The sequence below is a fragment of the Mytilus galloprovincialis genome, chromosome 11 (assembly GCF_965363235.1).
Source record: "Mytilus galloprovincialis chromosome 11, xbMytGall1.hap1.1, whole genome shotgun sequence".
Lineage (NCBI taxonomy): Eukaryota > Metazoa > Mollusca > Bivalvia > Mytilida > Mytilidae > Mytilus > Mytilus galloprovincialis.
The window spans coordinates 64,707,478-64,723,320 of record NC_134848.1 but is presented as its reverse complement, the minus strand read 5'-3'; the positions used below and the strand labels follow the sequence as shown (position 1 = coordinate 64,723,320).

At 31.5% G+C, this 15,843-nt stretch overlaps 1 protein-coding gene across 1 annotated transcript; it reads left to right on the top strand.

Annotated features, from left to right (window-relative positions):
* Positions 1-2,830: 2,830 nt before the first annotated feature.
* On the top strand, positions 2,831-9,202 carry LOC143051312 (uncharacterized). The gene is made up of 7 exons (XM_076224257.1): positions 2,831-3,020; positions 3,690-3,834; positions 4,289-4,336; positions 5,009-5,767; positions 6,909-6,965; positions 7,435-7,479; positions 8,616-9,202. The coding sequence occupies exons 2-7, from the start codon at positions 3,800-3,802 to the stop codon at positions 8,659-8,661; spliced, it is 990 nt and encodes a 329-aa protein (XP_076080372.1). The 5' UTR covers positions 2,831-3,020; positions 3,690-3,799; the 3' UTR covers positions 8,662-9,202.
* The last annotated feature ends 6,641 nt before the right edge of the window (positions 9,203-15,843 follow it).

Below are 15,843 nucleotides of genomic sequence, written 5' to 3'. Positions count from 1 at the left end.
TGTCCGTCTTATTTTTATTCTTGTATTATATAAGCATTAATCAGACGTTTAATTTTGGTTTTTTATTTTTAATAGCTGACATTTTGTCAATCCAGTGTTGTATGACTTACCATACGATATAGGTTTTGCTCATTGTGGAAGTCTATACATGTACAATGTTCTACACAGCTACATGTACAACTGTAGTTGATAACATCCTCATCCTTTGATTGATATGTGTCTCTCTCAAGAGTTCACGGACACTGTCTAAAAGGAATGCCAGAAACATATTAGACCAATAGGTCAAGGGTTCACGGACACAGTCTAAAAGGAACGCCAGAAACATATTAGACCAATAGGTCAAGAGTTCACGGACAGTCTGAAAGGAACACCAGAAACATATTCGACCAATAGGTCAAGAGTTCACAGACATAGTCTGAAAGGAATACCAGAAACATATTCGACCAATAGGTCAAGGGTTCATGGACACAGTCTGAAAGGAACACCATAAACATATTAGAACAATTGGTCAATAGTTCACGGACACAGTCCAGAAAGGAACACCATAAACATATTAGACCAATAGGTCAAGAGTTCACGGACACAGTCAGAAAGGAACACCAAAAACATATTCGACCAATAGGTCAAGAGTTCACGGACACAGTCTGAAAGGAACACCAGAAACATATTAGAACAATTGGTCAAGAGTTCACGGACACAGTCCAGGAAGGAACACCATAAACATATTAGACCAATAGGTCAAGAGTTCACGGAAACAGTCAGAAAGGAACACCAGAAACATATTCGACCAATAGGTCAAGCGTTCACGGACACAGTCTGAAAGGAACACCAGAAACATATTAGACCAATAGGTCAAGGGTTCATGAACACATTCTGAAAGGAACACTAGACACATAAGAGCTTTTTGCATCATCATCCTCCTAAACAATATTTTAAAGCAAATGAATCCGGAGAGAGAGGATTAATTTTATTGAATTAAATACATAAAAGATCAATTATAATTTCATGAGATTTGTAAACTATTTGTTGTCAACATAATACAATGTAAAGTCATTCACGTTTTAAAGTGAATTTACGAAAATGAAATAGAAATTGTTAATGTAATTGTTTACATAAATTGCAGTTTTTCACATAACTTGACGACTAAATTATAAAATGCATATAAAATATTTCAAATTCTAGTACTACGCCCAAAAGTATTATAATACTATTATATTACAAATATTAAAATTTAATTTGGTAGCTGCTATGACAGTGACTTTCAAAATAAATAAGTAATAAATATTTATCTGGGCGTTGGTTCTGAGACGCACCAAGACTTTTATCGATATTCACCTTTACTTTGCAACATATTGGTGTCCGGGTCATTAATTCTTCTGACGTTGGCTTATATTGGTTATATTAACGGAAATGATTTATTGTAAAATTAATTAAATTGAGAAATTTGAATGAAAACCTAGGTGAGGTAATAACCGTTTAAACGATCGATATCAAACATCTATCAAAGGATTGGAATATATCGAGATGGCAGGTAAGCGTTATTAAGATAATCTCACCATCTATATAGTAGTCGACAAAAAAGGGGGGGCAAGAAAATATAGACAATAAGGGGGATGCAAAAAATATATACAATACAGGGGATACACAATATAGTAGAAAAAAGAGAATACATATGGCAGGTAAGTGGTATCAAGACAATCTCATCATCTATATAGTAGTAGTAGAAAAAAGGGGGGTACATGAAAATATAGACATTAAGTGGGATACATATATATAGTAGTCAAAAGAGGATAATGATAGTGATAGAAGGCAAGATTTTTAAAGACAATATAAGCATCTTATAGTAGACCAAAAATAAAAGGGGAGACAAGGACAATCAATGGGGTTTGTTTTTACTCTTTGGTCGGGTTGTTCTCTTTACAAATAACTTATGATGAAAGACCAAGAAGAGGACTATCAAATAATTGAAGAACTGCTGTATAATTAAAACTAAACAAAAACAGCAAGAACAATAAAATACTAAACGCAAAAACCAACATGTTAAAAGACCCATTTTTCTACCATTTTCATATTTTAAGTTACATTAATTTTAATTGATATATGAACATTTCAAAGTATTTTCTGATAACATAAATTGATACAAAAGAAACCTTGTTTTTTAAAAGTCGGTACCGAAATTTTACATTTAAAAATTGCGAAATTCAGATGTCACTGATTGAATATTTACCACTATCAAGCATGTGTTTAGTAGAAATACTACTAGGAAGTAAAACATAATCATCTATTGCTTTTCTGTGAGTAAGAGTCACAAAAACTTAAATTTACTTTAACAAAAAATCTATTTGGAGGAAGGCCAACATCTTCATTTTGTGTTATTTGTATGAAAGTAAAAAGATGGTGATATAACCACCAAAGTGGCGGATCCAGAGGGGGGGTTCCGGGGGTTGGAACCCCCCCCCCCCCTTTTTTGCAGATCAATGCATTTGAATGGGAGCATATAGTTGGAACCCCCCTTTACACTGGGTTGGGACCCCCCCTTTTTAAAATGGCTGGATCGCCCCTGCACCAACAAGAAACTGTTCACAATAGTTTAAAAGACGGAGATATAGACAAAGCCAATACTATGTCATCTTACTGCCATCAACAGTAAAAATAACCCACACCATCAAGTCAGCTATAAAAGGTCCCGATGTGAAAAAAGTTGAAACATACGGCCTTATTTATAACATACAAGTTACGACAAAACAAATATGATAGACATGCGTAAAGTCTACACTCTCAATGATTCTTTGATTCGTTTCTTCTTCTGCCTTTAGATTGTCCGAAACTCAACAATTTGAACTCTAATAGTGATGTGACCACTGCATTGAACAAAGGTGACCTGCGGCTATCCACATACACCAGAACAGAAGGAACATCTGTTAACCTCTTCTGTTTGGACGACTATACCCTTATTGGTCAGAGTACCGTCACGTGTCAGACTGGAGGATCATGGGATTTTACAGACAAACCATATTGTAGTGAGTACATCTGTTGCATATATCATAAATGGGACGAAAGAATAACCAGTGAAACATTTAATTTCAAATTCCTGTACACTAGTTTTTTTCATCTTTAAGATACTACATGTAGTATGAAGAACAATAGCAAAAATGTTAATTTTCAGACCTGGATTGCTGGTTAAATAAAGAAAAATAAAATTGTTAATTTCCAGACCTGGATTGCTGGTTAAATAAAGAAAAATAAAATTGTTAAACCAAAAGGATGAGGAATGCTTGTCCCAAAGTCAGGAGTCTGTATCTTAGGGCTTGTAGTTTGTTGCTGAAAATCATATTTGTTTCACGCTACGTTTATTTTGTACATACATACTGAATTTTTTTCAGTTTTATTTTGATATAAGGGAAGATATAGATTATGCAAAACTAAAAACTTCTGAAATATGTGTTTCTTGATCGATTTAGTTGTTGGTTTTCTGTTTTATTGATATGTGTTGTAATTGGAAAAGGGGGGGGTATGAAATAGAGAACAGGAGGATATTGTTACAGAATATAAAATATTAAGATTAGAGAATAATGGAGAAAAGAAACAAAGAATAAAGAAAAACGACTACGAATTGAAGAAAACAGAAGTGAAGAACCCTCATCCAGGCCTTTAAAATAATTCACGCTTTTTATTTTTTTTTATTTCAGAAGCTAACTCGACATCCGATGGGTTGTCTACAGGAACGAAGATTTTAATAGGAGCTGTGGCAGGGGGCGTGGCTCTGGTTCTATTTATCATAATCCTGATAGCATGCTGTATGCGAAAAAAATCTAGAAAAGCGAAATCTGATCAGTAAGTATTTTGATATAAAAACTCATGAAAGACTCCAGACATATTATAATCTGCTACACCTGACGCTTTATTTTGTTTGCTGAATATTCGCCACTTCGATCGAATCAAAATACAATGCTGAAGATCATTAGAAGTGTGTGTCGAATACAGTTTAGGCCATATGTGTCTGAGGGTATATTTACCTTAATTTTTAAAAGGTATAATCAAATATCACTCCTTTACCGGACAACAATGCATTTAGGACCTGCTTGTCGTTAAAATAATTTGCATACGTTTTTCAACAATGATAAAACGATTATTATATGTTCCAACTATTTTTTGAATATCGTTGGTTGAAGTATTGTGATTCTAGTGTTGTTGGTTGCTGTTAAATTGACGTCCAAATGTATCTCAAATTGGACACATTACATTGTATTTGCAAATTATTTATTAAAAGCTAACAATTTATTTTCAGACAGAAATTTTACAATCAATTGCAAGATGAAAACACGCCGAAAGGACAGTAAGTTTTACTTTTAAACACTTATATTAATATGATTACTCTCAAGGATCAGCCAAAACCAATTTTTTTTATTTTTTTATTTTCATTTTTGACAAAGAATTATTTGTTATATTATCGAAACACTTGGAATGTGTGTAGATACTGAATAAAATAACATTTAAGTACATTGAATATTATTTTCATAACATTAAACAAAGACTAATTTTAAACTTACTTATTTGTTATTTGGATGGGGAGTTGTCTAATTGGTATACATACCACATCATTTTCTATTTATTTATTCCTGATATAACACAGGATTGTAGAGATACAGTCTTGGCAATATGTATATATTTGTAGGTTCGGTATCATTATGCTATTTTTTTCTTGGAAAACGACAAGACCTCTGTTCACTCGGGGGTAGCGATCTGTTCTATCACCTTTTCATCTATGTGTTAATTAATTAATTTGACTGAATGTTCTGTCATTTGAAATTTGAAATTAAAAGTACTGTAACATTTTAATAAAGTTTGACTTCATGTACATAACAACGATACCGCCATTATAATAGTAATAACCGTGAATTTTTATTGGTCTACACGAGGGGGTAACATTACACATTTTCCCTCGTATTAACCAATTAAAATCTGTCTTTTTAACGTGAAGTATAATAATATTATTTTTGTACTTCAGAAACCCAGGAGAAATGATTGGTGAAACACAATATAAACCTCCGTCCTATGCTGCTGCATGGCCAGCAATGACTCATTCTTTTATGATTGGAAAAAGAGAGTTCCCATTCAGAAACCCGGATTCTGAACCGGGCATCCATACCGGTAAATCGATTTGGGATGGCAATGACTATTTTATAGGAAAACCAGAAATAGATTCAGAAAATAAAACAGTATCCAAAACGGAGAATCTTTCGTCAAGTAAAACTTCTGTCCCGCTATATAGTGCTCCCTTCAAAGGTGAAAGAAGACAAAATCCGGTTGAATATCGTCAAGGGTCGATGATTAGTGATGTTGACAATAGCTATTCACAATTTGTTCATCCAATTTCAAACCGATACTCATTTCAGAGAGAAATTTCAGACAGAGTGAAAAATAATTCCGACTCAGAGGATCGTCGTACTTTTTCAGCCACAAACATGAGTCAAAATGGATGGGACGATCGGAAGGTCATTTCGACACAAGCCGTAAGACGGGGAAATAATATTGATGATGACGTTTTTGTTGAAGTGCGCATCCCGTCCAGATATTTGAAATCAAGATCAAATGACGATCAAACGGAAGAAAAACGAAGATTCAGCGACGACTCCGTTCCACGGAGAAATGTCAGACCATTCGTTCATGATGTATCATCAGATAAATCGACTCTTCTGAAATCGTCACAAAATGGTTCAGACAAACCGAATAATTCGAAGAATCCAAACGAGAAACCGAAAGGCGTGTAAGTTATGTATGTTATAAACACAAAAGAGATAATACCAAAAGGAGAGATAAAAGATACTAAAGTGATATCCAAACTCATAGCCTTTTATAACTGATTATGCGGTATGGGCTTTGCTCATTGTTAAAGGCCGTACGGTGACCTATAGTTGTTAATGTCTGTGTCATTTTAGTCGCTTGTTGACAGTTGTCTCATTGGAAATCATACAACATCTTCTTTTTTATATCATAATTCGAGACAAACTGACAATGCCATGACAAAAAACGAAAAACAAATAAAAGACAGACAGACAACAATACACATTAACACAACATAGACAACTCAAAACTGAGCAGCACAAACCCCATTAAAAATCGGAAAAGCAATTAAAACAATGAGTCGAGGAAACACAAACAAAACCATGACTAAAAGAACAAACATGAACCTAAATGATAAATTATAGTATAGACAAATATTGAAAGTAGTAACAATGAGTTAGATTCGTTTCTGTTACATTTATACTCTATAACTATGGCTTACATATTCTCCTTTTTTTTTTTAATACTAAAACGTATTCAAAATATACATAATGGACGGAGAGGAGATGGGACAGGGGGTGAGGGGTGAGGTCTACATTTGTATTCTTAAATGTTATGACATTTTCTCAATTCGTTATATTTCCCCATCAGTCTGTAGTCTATATTTATCATTCAATCATTATCCATTTTTATTTTTTTGGCTGGTCTTTCCTGTTCTTGGTTTTATTATTCCATATTCTGTTAAATCCCAGCAAATCCCCACTGTCCACTGATAAGATAGAGAGAAATACACAACACAAGAGAATAGGACGCACGGTTACGTTAGTAGTAACGTTTGTAGTATCGACAGTGAAATATGTCCACTCTTCCCCTCACCGCACATAAAAAAGTATAGTATTTCATTTGTGTTATCGAAGGTGAAATCTGTCCATTCCTCTCCCTCACCGCACATAAAAAAGTATAGTATTTAAAGACAAAGAGAATAGACTGTTTACAGATCTTACATCAGAACTTGCAGTGCATTAATAAACCAATTTAAATGACACTTTACATGAATAGAACCATTTTAGATTGTCAATACTTTTTATAAAGAAAAAACTGTAATAGTAGTTGTTTCTTTTCAGTTACCAAGGTGACTGGCCCATGCGAGATGATTTGAAGAGTTTAACAGAATTCAACAAGTAAGTTATTAGTCATTTTTTAAAGAATCTTTTTCAGTTTTTAGGAATTTTGTTTTTTAGGCTTCTGTTTTAAAATTCATATTTGGTCAAAGAGCATAAAGGCTGATGAAACTGATTCAATTTCATTTTTTTTAAAGGAAACAGTATCAATCGGGTAAGATTTATAGAAAAGATTTGAACACGAGTCTTACAACTACATCGATATAAAAGAGAAACTTATTACAAATCTAATGCATCAATCTACGGAAAATGAAATCATTTTGGGATTTCAGTAACTTTATTCCTTTTGATTGTTTAGAATATAGCTCATTACAAAATTAACTTCCTAAACGTACAATCCTTGATATACATGATGTAAAGTCCTGTTTACAATCGATTGAGTGTTTACCATGTAGCAGCGGAATTTCTGAAAAAAAATGTACGGGTGAATTTGGAAAACATATAACTCATGCCATTTTTGTTTTTACAGAAGAGCTCTTCTTCACAATAGAGACCCGTTTCTCTGGAGACCAGTGTAAGTATTTTAATATAATTTCTTTTTATATTTTCTATTAAACTGATGATGCCGTTTTCATTCCAGCATCGTTTGCTTACCATGGTTAACTACATCCGAATGTCCAATTCCATATATATATTTAAAAAAAAATAGAATATTAGCATGAGAACATTATCTACCGCAGTATTTGACAAGGTTAAGTAGATCAACACATGATAAACGATGATATAGATATGCAAAACCGAATCATATCTGATTTTCTTGATTATTTGATATTCACATGCATAAATGTGTCCTTCATAAGAACAAAACCGTTCCGTCACGAGACTCTAAATCTAATTCGTTAATTATAAGTACATGTATGCAATTGAGAATATTTGAAAGCAAATTCACATTTTTCTCTAGTCCAAATTCAAAATCCAATTTTACAATGAACAAAGGAAATGTATTTATTTCTTTTGCAAAAACTTGTTCTTGATATAAATGTCACAAAAAAACTTTATTCTCAAAATAATTCAATCTGCTATATGGAAGAGGTAAAGAATAACACACTTATTACCTCTATCTCGATTTGGGTCATACAGAGATTTGGGAAAGGTTTTCATTGATAACACTTTCAAAGATCGAGAGGACAAATATACTAAAGGGATATTCAAATTCATATGTTGAAAATAAAAGGATAATAGAGGGGTGATAGGAGGGGTCCTGATCCCGAAATCCCGGGCTTGAAAAAACGAAATCCCGAAATCCCGGGCTTAAAAACACAAAATCTCGAGGACCGAAATTCGTAAAAACAGAATTCCCGGATCCCGAAAGGGTCAATCCCGAAATCCCGAGCTTAAAAAAAAGCCGATCCCGGAGTCCCGATAAAGGTCCTACCACCCCTCATAATACCATGGCAAGAAAAGTGAAAATCGAAAAGACAAACAAGAGACTCTACAAAAAACTCAATAACTACAAAACCCAATAACTACAATTCGAAATGTATTGTGTGTAGTTTCAACGTCATTTAATTTTTTTTCAAATTTTTGTCAGTATTATCTAAATATCAAATATGTTGATTTTTCTAAGAAAAACTTACCTTTTTTTTAATTACAAACGGGAAACGGGTTTCTGTACTATATAAATCTATTATGTTTCTCTCTCTTTTTCAGGGATAACAATTTTGGATTTGATGCTGTTTTCAATTCCAAATTCTAACGCATTTGAATTTCAAAATACTGTTGAATGGCATATCAATATACTGAATTCATTCAGTTTATACGATGTGCTGAGTATTTTCGTTTACATCACCTATACCGTCCAATTCATTAAAGATACCAGGCTTCATCATTGTTCATTAACATTTAAGTGTTAAACACTTAATATACTGTTTGGATAACTTCATATTCAATGATATTACAAGAACAATGTATTGGTTTATAAGTTTGTTATATCATGTAATAAATTATTTATATGTTTGAAGAAATTTAGTTGTAAAACTGTGCTTTATAGCATTAATTTTCTTTTGACCTATTCAATTGTCTATCAGTAAAATATACCCGACGTTCATTACTTTGAAAATAGGCTAGGTAGTGTGTGTTTTAACAATTTGGGCAATATCATTCATGGTTGGAACTTACTCATCAACTGAATAGTTCATAATTTGTTAACGTTTGTTTTATATTCTGAACTATCATATTAATAAATTATCTGCCAATAAATCATGTATTTACAAAAACTGAAATTAAATTTTACTCAAGACAAAGTTAAACTGAGGTTGTTGTTTTATTAGCCGGATTTTTGTGACAAAAATGTCGGTTATTGATTTGGGGATGTACGCCGGTCGGGCAGTCGGGCGGTCGGGCGAGCGGCAACCAAATGTTGTCCGTGCAATTACTCATGAACAGTTCAACCAAAGCTTTTAAAATTTTAATATGTTGTTACTGACAACAACATGAAGGTCAAGTTCAATAATGACGATTTTGACTTTTACCGTTCAGGAGTTATGGTTCTTGAAAGATTGAAAAATGTCATTTCCAGTCGTGTCCGTGCATTTACGCATTAACTGTTCAACCAAAGCTTTTCAAATTTTAATATGTTGTACTTGTTACTGATGACAAAATGGAGGTCAAATTTGATATAGACGATTTTCACTTTCACCGTTCATCAGTTATGGTTCTGGTGATATTGCCAGGACACAAATAAATGTTAATAAATCCGGTTTGCGGTCGTTGTGACAGCTTCTTGTTTGTTTTATCTTCCGTTTAACGCATTTGTGGAAGAAAAAATACCAGGTTTATGAATTTATAAACTAGAAGCACGTTTCGCTTCAAAAGACTCACCAGTAAGGATCGAATAAAACAGTTAAAAAGGATACGTAAGGTACGAATTTGAAGAGCATTGGGACCTTAATTTCAAACTGTCTTGCTAGACCTATCTAAGGTATGGTATTTTTCTCGGGGAAATGAAACCGTTATAGTATTTCGAACAATTTAAAGTTTTGTGTACAACCAACATTTGTAAACTGTCACCGTTGTTTAAGCAAACAAGTGATGGAATAAATACAGACCAACATATATTTTCATTTGAAGAGAAGGCACACTAATTTCTTACAGTCTAGGCAATAATATCAACAAAGAGTTAAAAAAAAATGGAAACAACGTTTTTTGCCAAATTGCAAATATTAAACGGTATGAAGAATGACGTGTGGAGTTGGACATGAGATTCAATGTCAATGATTACAACGTTCCATACATAGGAGGTCGGGAAAAATATATTGAATTTAGTCTAAATAGGAGATGCACACCATCAAACTGTGCACTCCATGTAGAAAGAAGCAGTAATCGGGAGGAAAATTATTTGAGTTTAATATGACACATACATGTGCTACGAACTCTCTGTCTGTTACGAATGACAGCTTACTACAAAATCTTGCGAAGATGGTAAACAACATTAGACTATATCAGAACTGAATAATGCTTAACTTAAAAATACCGGAAAACAAGATTACAAAAAGTTTAACCAAACAAATATCAACGATACCGTATTAGTTATTTGACCTTGAGTTTATCCTTCATTGTTTACATTTTTTCTCTACATTTCTTCAACCTCTTACCCTTCCGGAGCACCTGAGATCAACCCTAGTTTTTGGTGGGGTTCGTGTTGTTTATTCTTTAGTTTTCTATGTTGTGTCATGTGTACTATTGTTTGTCTGTTTGTCATTTTCATTTTTAGCCATGGCGTTGTCAGTTTATTTTCGATTTATGAGTTTGACTGTCCCTTTGGTATCTTTCGTCCCTCTTTTATTAAAGATTTAACCTTAAAAGTGCCAATCAAACACTGACTAAATGATTTAATAGCAATACCACTTTTAAGACATCACCCTTTAATTTGATTTTGTTAATGGCTGCATTGTTTTATTGATCAATTAACATAGCTTTATTCTATATTTCTGAAATATACTTTTTCTTCAATGGAGAAGTGAACAAAATGTGTGCTTCTAACTATTTAGGAAAACAATTTTCTAGATTAAGTTTCAGAAAAAATGTCTTACTCTTGTAAATTATTAACTACATGTAAGTGTTTTTTTTTAATACAAATCGATGAACCCTGGTTAGGTTGGGGGAAAACATGCATCCTCAACAAGAAAATTGGTAGGTGCCTGATCTCCAACTGAATAAAGAACCATTATTTATATTCACTTCATCTTTATAATTACATAATAATTAATATTTTCCTTAGTTTTTGATAATGAATTTACATTATTTTAATGAATATGTCCATTTATTTGCTCAAATAAACATTTATCATAACAATATATTTACAGGTAACTAGTTATAATAAATAACAAATAATGTTGAATGTTAACCGACTTGATTTTAATTTTAATTTTGAACAAGTTAAACGCGATCAATCATTTTTAAACTGTTCACGTTTCATTGATGATAGAAAATTGCAGTTTTTCACATGATTATAAAATATTTGATCATCGTGACTTTGATATTACAAAACCTTTATTAACTCTTTTAAATGATATAGATTTGGGCTCGGTAATATATGCAGAAAAGGGTGGTTCAAATAAATGACTATTTCATAAGTAGGTAACAAAATTTACAATGCATATTATATTAAAGATATGTTTTGAATAAGTGCGGAACGGTGATGAGAAAATTCTTTCTCGATTTCTGGTTGGAACTGGTTAAATGTATATAAATAAACTCATCAGAGATTTGCTATCAACATGCAATGTATAACAATGATTTTAAATTTAGATTTAAAAAAAAATCATCGAAAAAGTTCATTCAGTTGTTTTGTTTTTTTTTATAAAAAAAACCCATTGCAATGCTAAATGTGTTTTGGGGTAAGACCCATTCTTGCGTGATGACAAAAATATACTTGTGACATCATAATCAATTGTTCATATTTTACATTATTAACTCTTATAGTATGAAAATAAGGATATTTGGTATGATTGCCAATGAGACAACTATACACCAAAGTTAAAATGAAGTTGATGTAAGCAGTTAAGTGGTATGTGAATTATAATTTGAGACATAAAACTTTCTTATATAAACACCTACCTTTGGTTTGTTTAAGTTAAATTTATTCATATTGGTCCACTTCATCTTTATATAAAGTATAAAAAAAAGTTTATTTGTGGAACTGTAATTGTTTACATGATAATAACCCAAAAATAGGTAAAAATTGATGAAAAATGGAAAAATCATAAAAAATTGGGTATTTTCAAAGGTCCATAGCAAAAAAAAGAAGTGCATCACCATATGTTTTTTTCTTCACCAATATTTTTGTTACAGTCTTATAAACTCAAAAATCCGGTTAAGAACAAAAATCTAATTCTAGAAATGTTTGCCTCCTCAGAGGTGTACATCCTTAAGAGCCATTATATGGCAATTGAAGTAGGAACATTTTTAGAATTCTGTTATACATGAAAAAGATTTTTTTAACTTATAAAGGAACAATGTAATAGCATTAGTGTAGACATATCACTTATGATTTCGCCATTTGATAAACGACTGTCTGTTTTGATTTATTTTTTGGAGTTCGATATTTTGTTATATTCCTTTCCGTAAAGTCCCGTAAAACGAAGTTGATTTAAATTTTTACGGAAGTGAACTCAATTCCGCGTCAACAAGTTAGTGAGAGTATCCAACAGCGCTCTGATGTTTTTATATTACTTTCCGTACAATCCCGTAAAACGAATTTGATTTAAGCTTTTACGGAAGTGAACTCATTTCCGCGTCAACAAGTTAAGGTGCAACAACCTAAATATCTCATACATCATTAGTTGTGAAATCTTTCTACCTTATTATGTAATATATACTATGTGAATGCAAAATACTTTGGTACCCATATACAGTTTTAACCCGTCTTTATACTATACCAATATACAAATCTATTTTAAATTATACGACAATCAAAGATATATTAAATCTCTACCAATAGCAATACACTAGATAAAGATGAATAAATTAACAAATTGAATACATGAAAACAGTTTAGACATGAATGAAAAATGTTCAGGTTCAAATGTCAAAATGTTTGGTTATTGATGCTTTAGATTTTAAAACGTTTATACAAAGAGAACACACACTCGATAACTTTCACTCATTACTCAGCAAGAATCAAAAATGTTAATAGAGAGGCGAGGGTGTGTGAAATAATCAGAGTGCTGTTGGATACTATCATAAAGTATTTGCAACTCAGAGATCATAGAGCATTAAAATTATAATCATGGCAATAAATGGGTGGGGTCGGGGTTGTCTTTATTAATTCTTTTATTCGGGCGTCACTGATTTTTTTTTTTATAAACAAAACTCTCCTCGTGTGTAACAAATTTTCGGACATCAAAGATATATGGACATAATGAAATTAGCTTGTAGTCAAACCTCTACTGCTATCTGTTTAATTAGAGAATGGAATCTATATAGCATTTAACGACAAAAGAAAATAACAAGAACCATAATGATATTTGTACATATTAATATAGTCTACTAAATATACTGATAATAATATTCTACTTATTCATAGTTGAATAATTGTTCTAAAATTATATTAGCAATATAACACATGACCAGTTGTTGTGACGGTGTATCCATTGGCTCCTTAACCATTCTTTATCATGCTAAGAAAGTTTTAACTTAAGACAGATCAAACAACTTTGTAATTGATTTAGGAAAAAAATTACGAGAGTTTGTATAGATATTCAATGCAAATACCTTGATTATTGTGAATTATAGGACTCAAATGAACTATAACTGGAATATATATCTGCTTAATTTTCATTTTCAACTTATAGTGTAGCATTAACAAAATGAAATTAAGTGCATAAAATATATGCATCTGAAGCGCTTTTCTGGATTCAACTTCATCAAAATAGTTGAAAAAGATGATGTTAAAAAAAATGAAACAGTTTTTGACCATAATCCAAATATACCTTATGTTAAATTTTCCTGAGAGAGTTCCTAGACAGTTTGTCAACACAATTTTGCTAATCAAAATGCTTCAGTGATCATATTGGGTTATAATTCAGTTATTTGTACTACCTGGGTTGGTGATTTAAATTGATCAAGGTTTATTGTATATATTTATGTTACACTGTATGGTACAAGGATTAGCTGCCATAGATAAATGAAATTATGTTGACGGAAAAGACAGATGAATGAATTAAAACTGATACAAAAGTGCTTAAGGTTCAAGTTCAAGATCAAATCAATAAGATAAATTCTCAGACACATAAATTGAAATTCAATATATATATTCAGCATGTATTCATAGCTTGTAATTTTATTTTCGAATTTATGGAGACGGAATTATATAAGAATACGGCTCTTGTTCCCTAATCCGTATTATTGAATATTTTGTATATTTCGTATTTATGTCTTTACCCTTGTAGCTATATATGTATATATATACCTAACATGTATAACTATTTCTTTAATAAAATATGTTTACAGTAGTATGTATGCAAATGAAAATGCAAATATCATATACAAATAGATGTAACAAAACTAATTATGAACATATATCATATGTAATGAATACAATAATTTATGCAATAGTCCTGATTACTTACGTTGGTTTTGTATTTATTTGTTCCAGTTCAACATTCAAAGTATCGCTAAAAACTTGCAGCAAATATCTCCTTCATTTCCCATATAGTTGTGTGTTTGTGTATAAACACATGGGATCTTTTTATAATATTGCAAGATAACTGCATAATTTTCTTTACATTTTTCAATATCTAAACCTAAGAGGTATATAGAAAAAGGTGACTCTAAAATATCACATAGTTTAAGCTGAAAATTTTATATTATGTTTAAATACGTTTTCAAAAGAGCCAAAAGTAATGAATGCACTTTTTGCATCACGTTTTCTTGTCTTGAAGAAATTACTATCATATTCTTTAAAAAAAAATGTATATTCATATGACTATTTTTCAAAACGAAATGTTGATGCAACTCATAGACAGTAAGACGTGAGGATCCATGGTTTTCTGATTTGAGTAATTATGTCCTCACTTGCTTATAGTTATCAAAGGTACCAGGATTATAATCTAATACGCCATACGCGCGTTTCGTCTACATAAGACTCATCAGTGACGGTCAGATCAAAATATTATAAAGCCAAACAAGCACAAAGTTGAAGAGCATTGAGGACCCAAAATTCCAAAAACTAAGATTTAGGTCAAAGTTTTATATAATGTATTAATTCAAATCGTTGCATGCGTGAGCATGCTAACTTTAATAGATGAGAATAAATGGAAAGTAGCAAGATGACCATTTCTCCGAGTTGCTTTAAATACTTGAAATGTACACAACTGTAACAATTTATAACCATTAGCAAAATATCTTTAAAAATTGGTTCATTTATAAATTATATTAAAATAATTTTGTAAAGGTGAAAATATTTTCACTAAAATCACTTTCTACATCTAAATGTATGAAATGTGCATTAATGTTCTCAAGCTAAAATGCCCATGCACATTAAAAAGCACATTAAAAAAAGGAGGTAATTTTTAAAGGAAATAAATTGATTATCTGACTCATAAGAAGGTGAATACAAATATAGTTAGTAAAAAGAAGATTCTTGCTCGAAGTATTTTCTCTTCTCACCAACAGGACAAAATTGATGCTAAATAATAAGATATTCATTTTTATTTTAGGACGTATTTTAATTAAAATAATGAATAAAAGATGTAACCAGTTGCTGCAACGTTCAATCGTTTACTTCATTACTTCATTTCCTTTTTATCTCGTTATTGATTCATTGAAATGGACATTTCTTAAATAATTTAGGCAAAATTCTGAAATTGATTGTTCGTGTTTTTGAATCTCATAGATAAATGTAAACAGAAACTGTAAAAATAAATAAGGTATTAAA

Excerpts from the sequence above, each read along its gene's own strand:
- LOC143051312 (XM_076224257.1), top strand. The coding sequence starts at position 3,800 with ATGCGAAAAAAATCTAGAAAAGCGAAATCTGATCA. Across the intron at positions 4,337-5,008 it reads GAAAACACGCCGAAAGGACA|AAACCCAGGAGAAATGATTG; the intron begins GTAAGTTTTACT and ends TTTGTACTTCAG. Across the intron at positions 5,768-6,908 it reads AACGAGAAACCGAAAGGCGT|TTACCAAGGTGACTGGCCCA; the intron begins GTAAGTTATGTA and ends GTTTCTTTTCAG.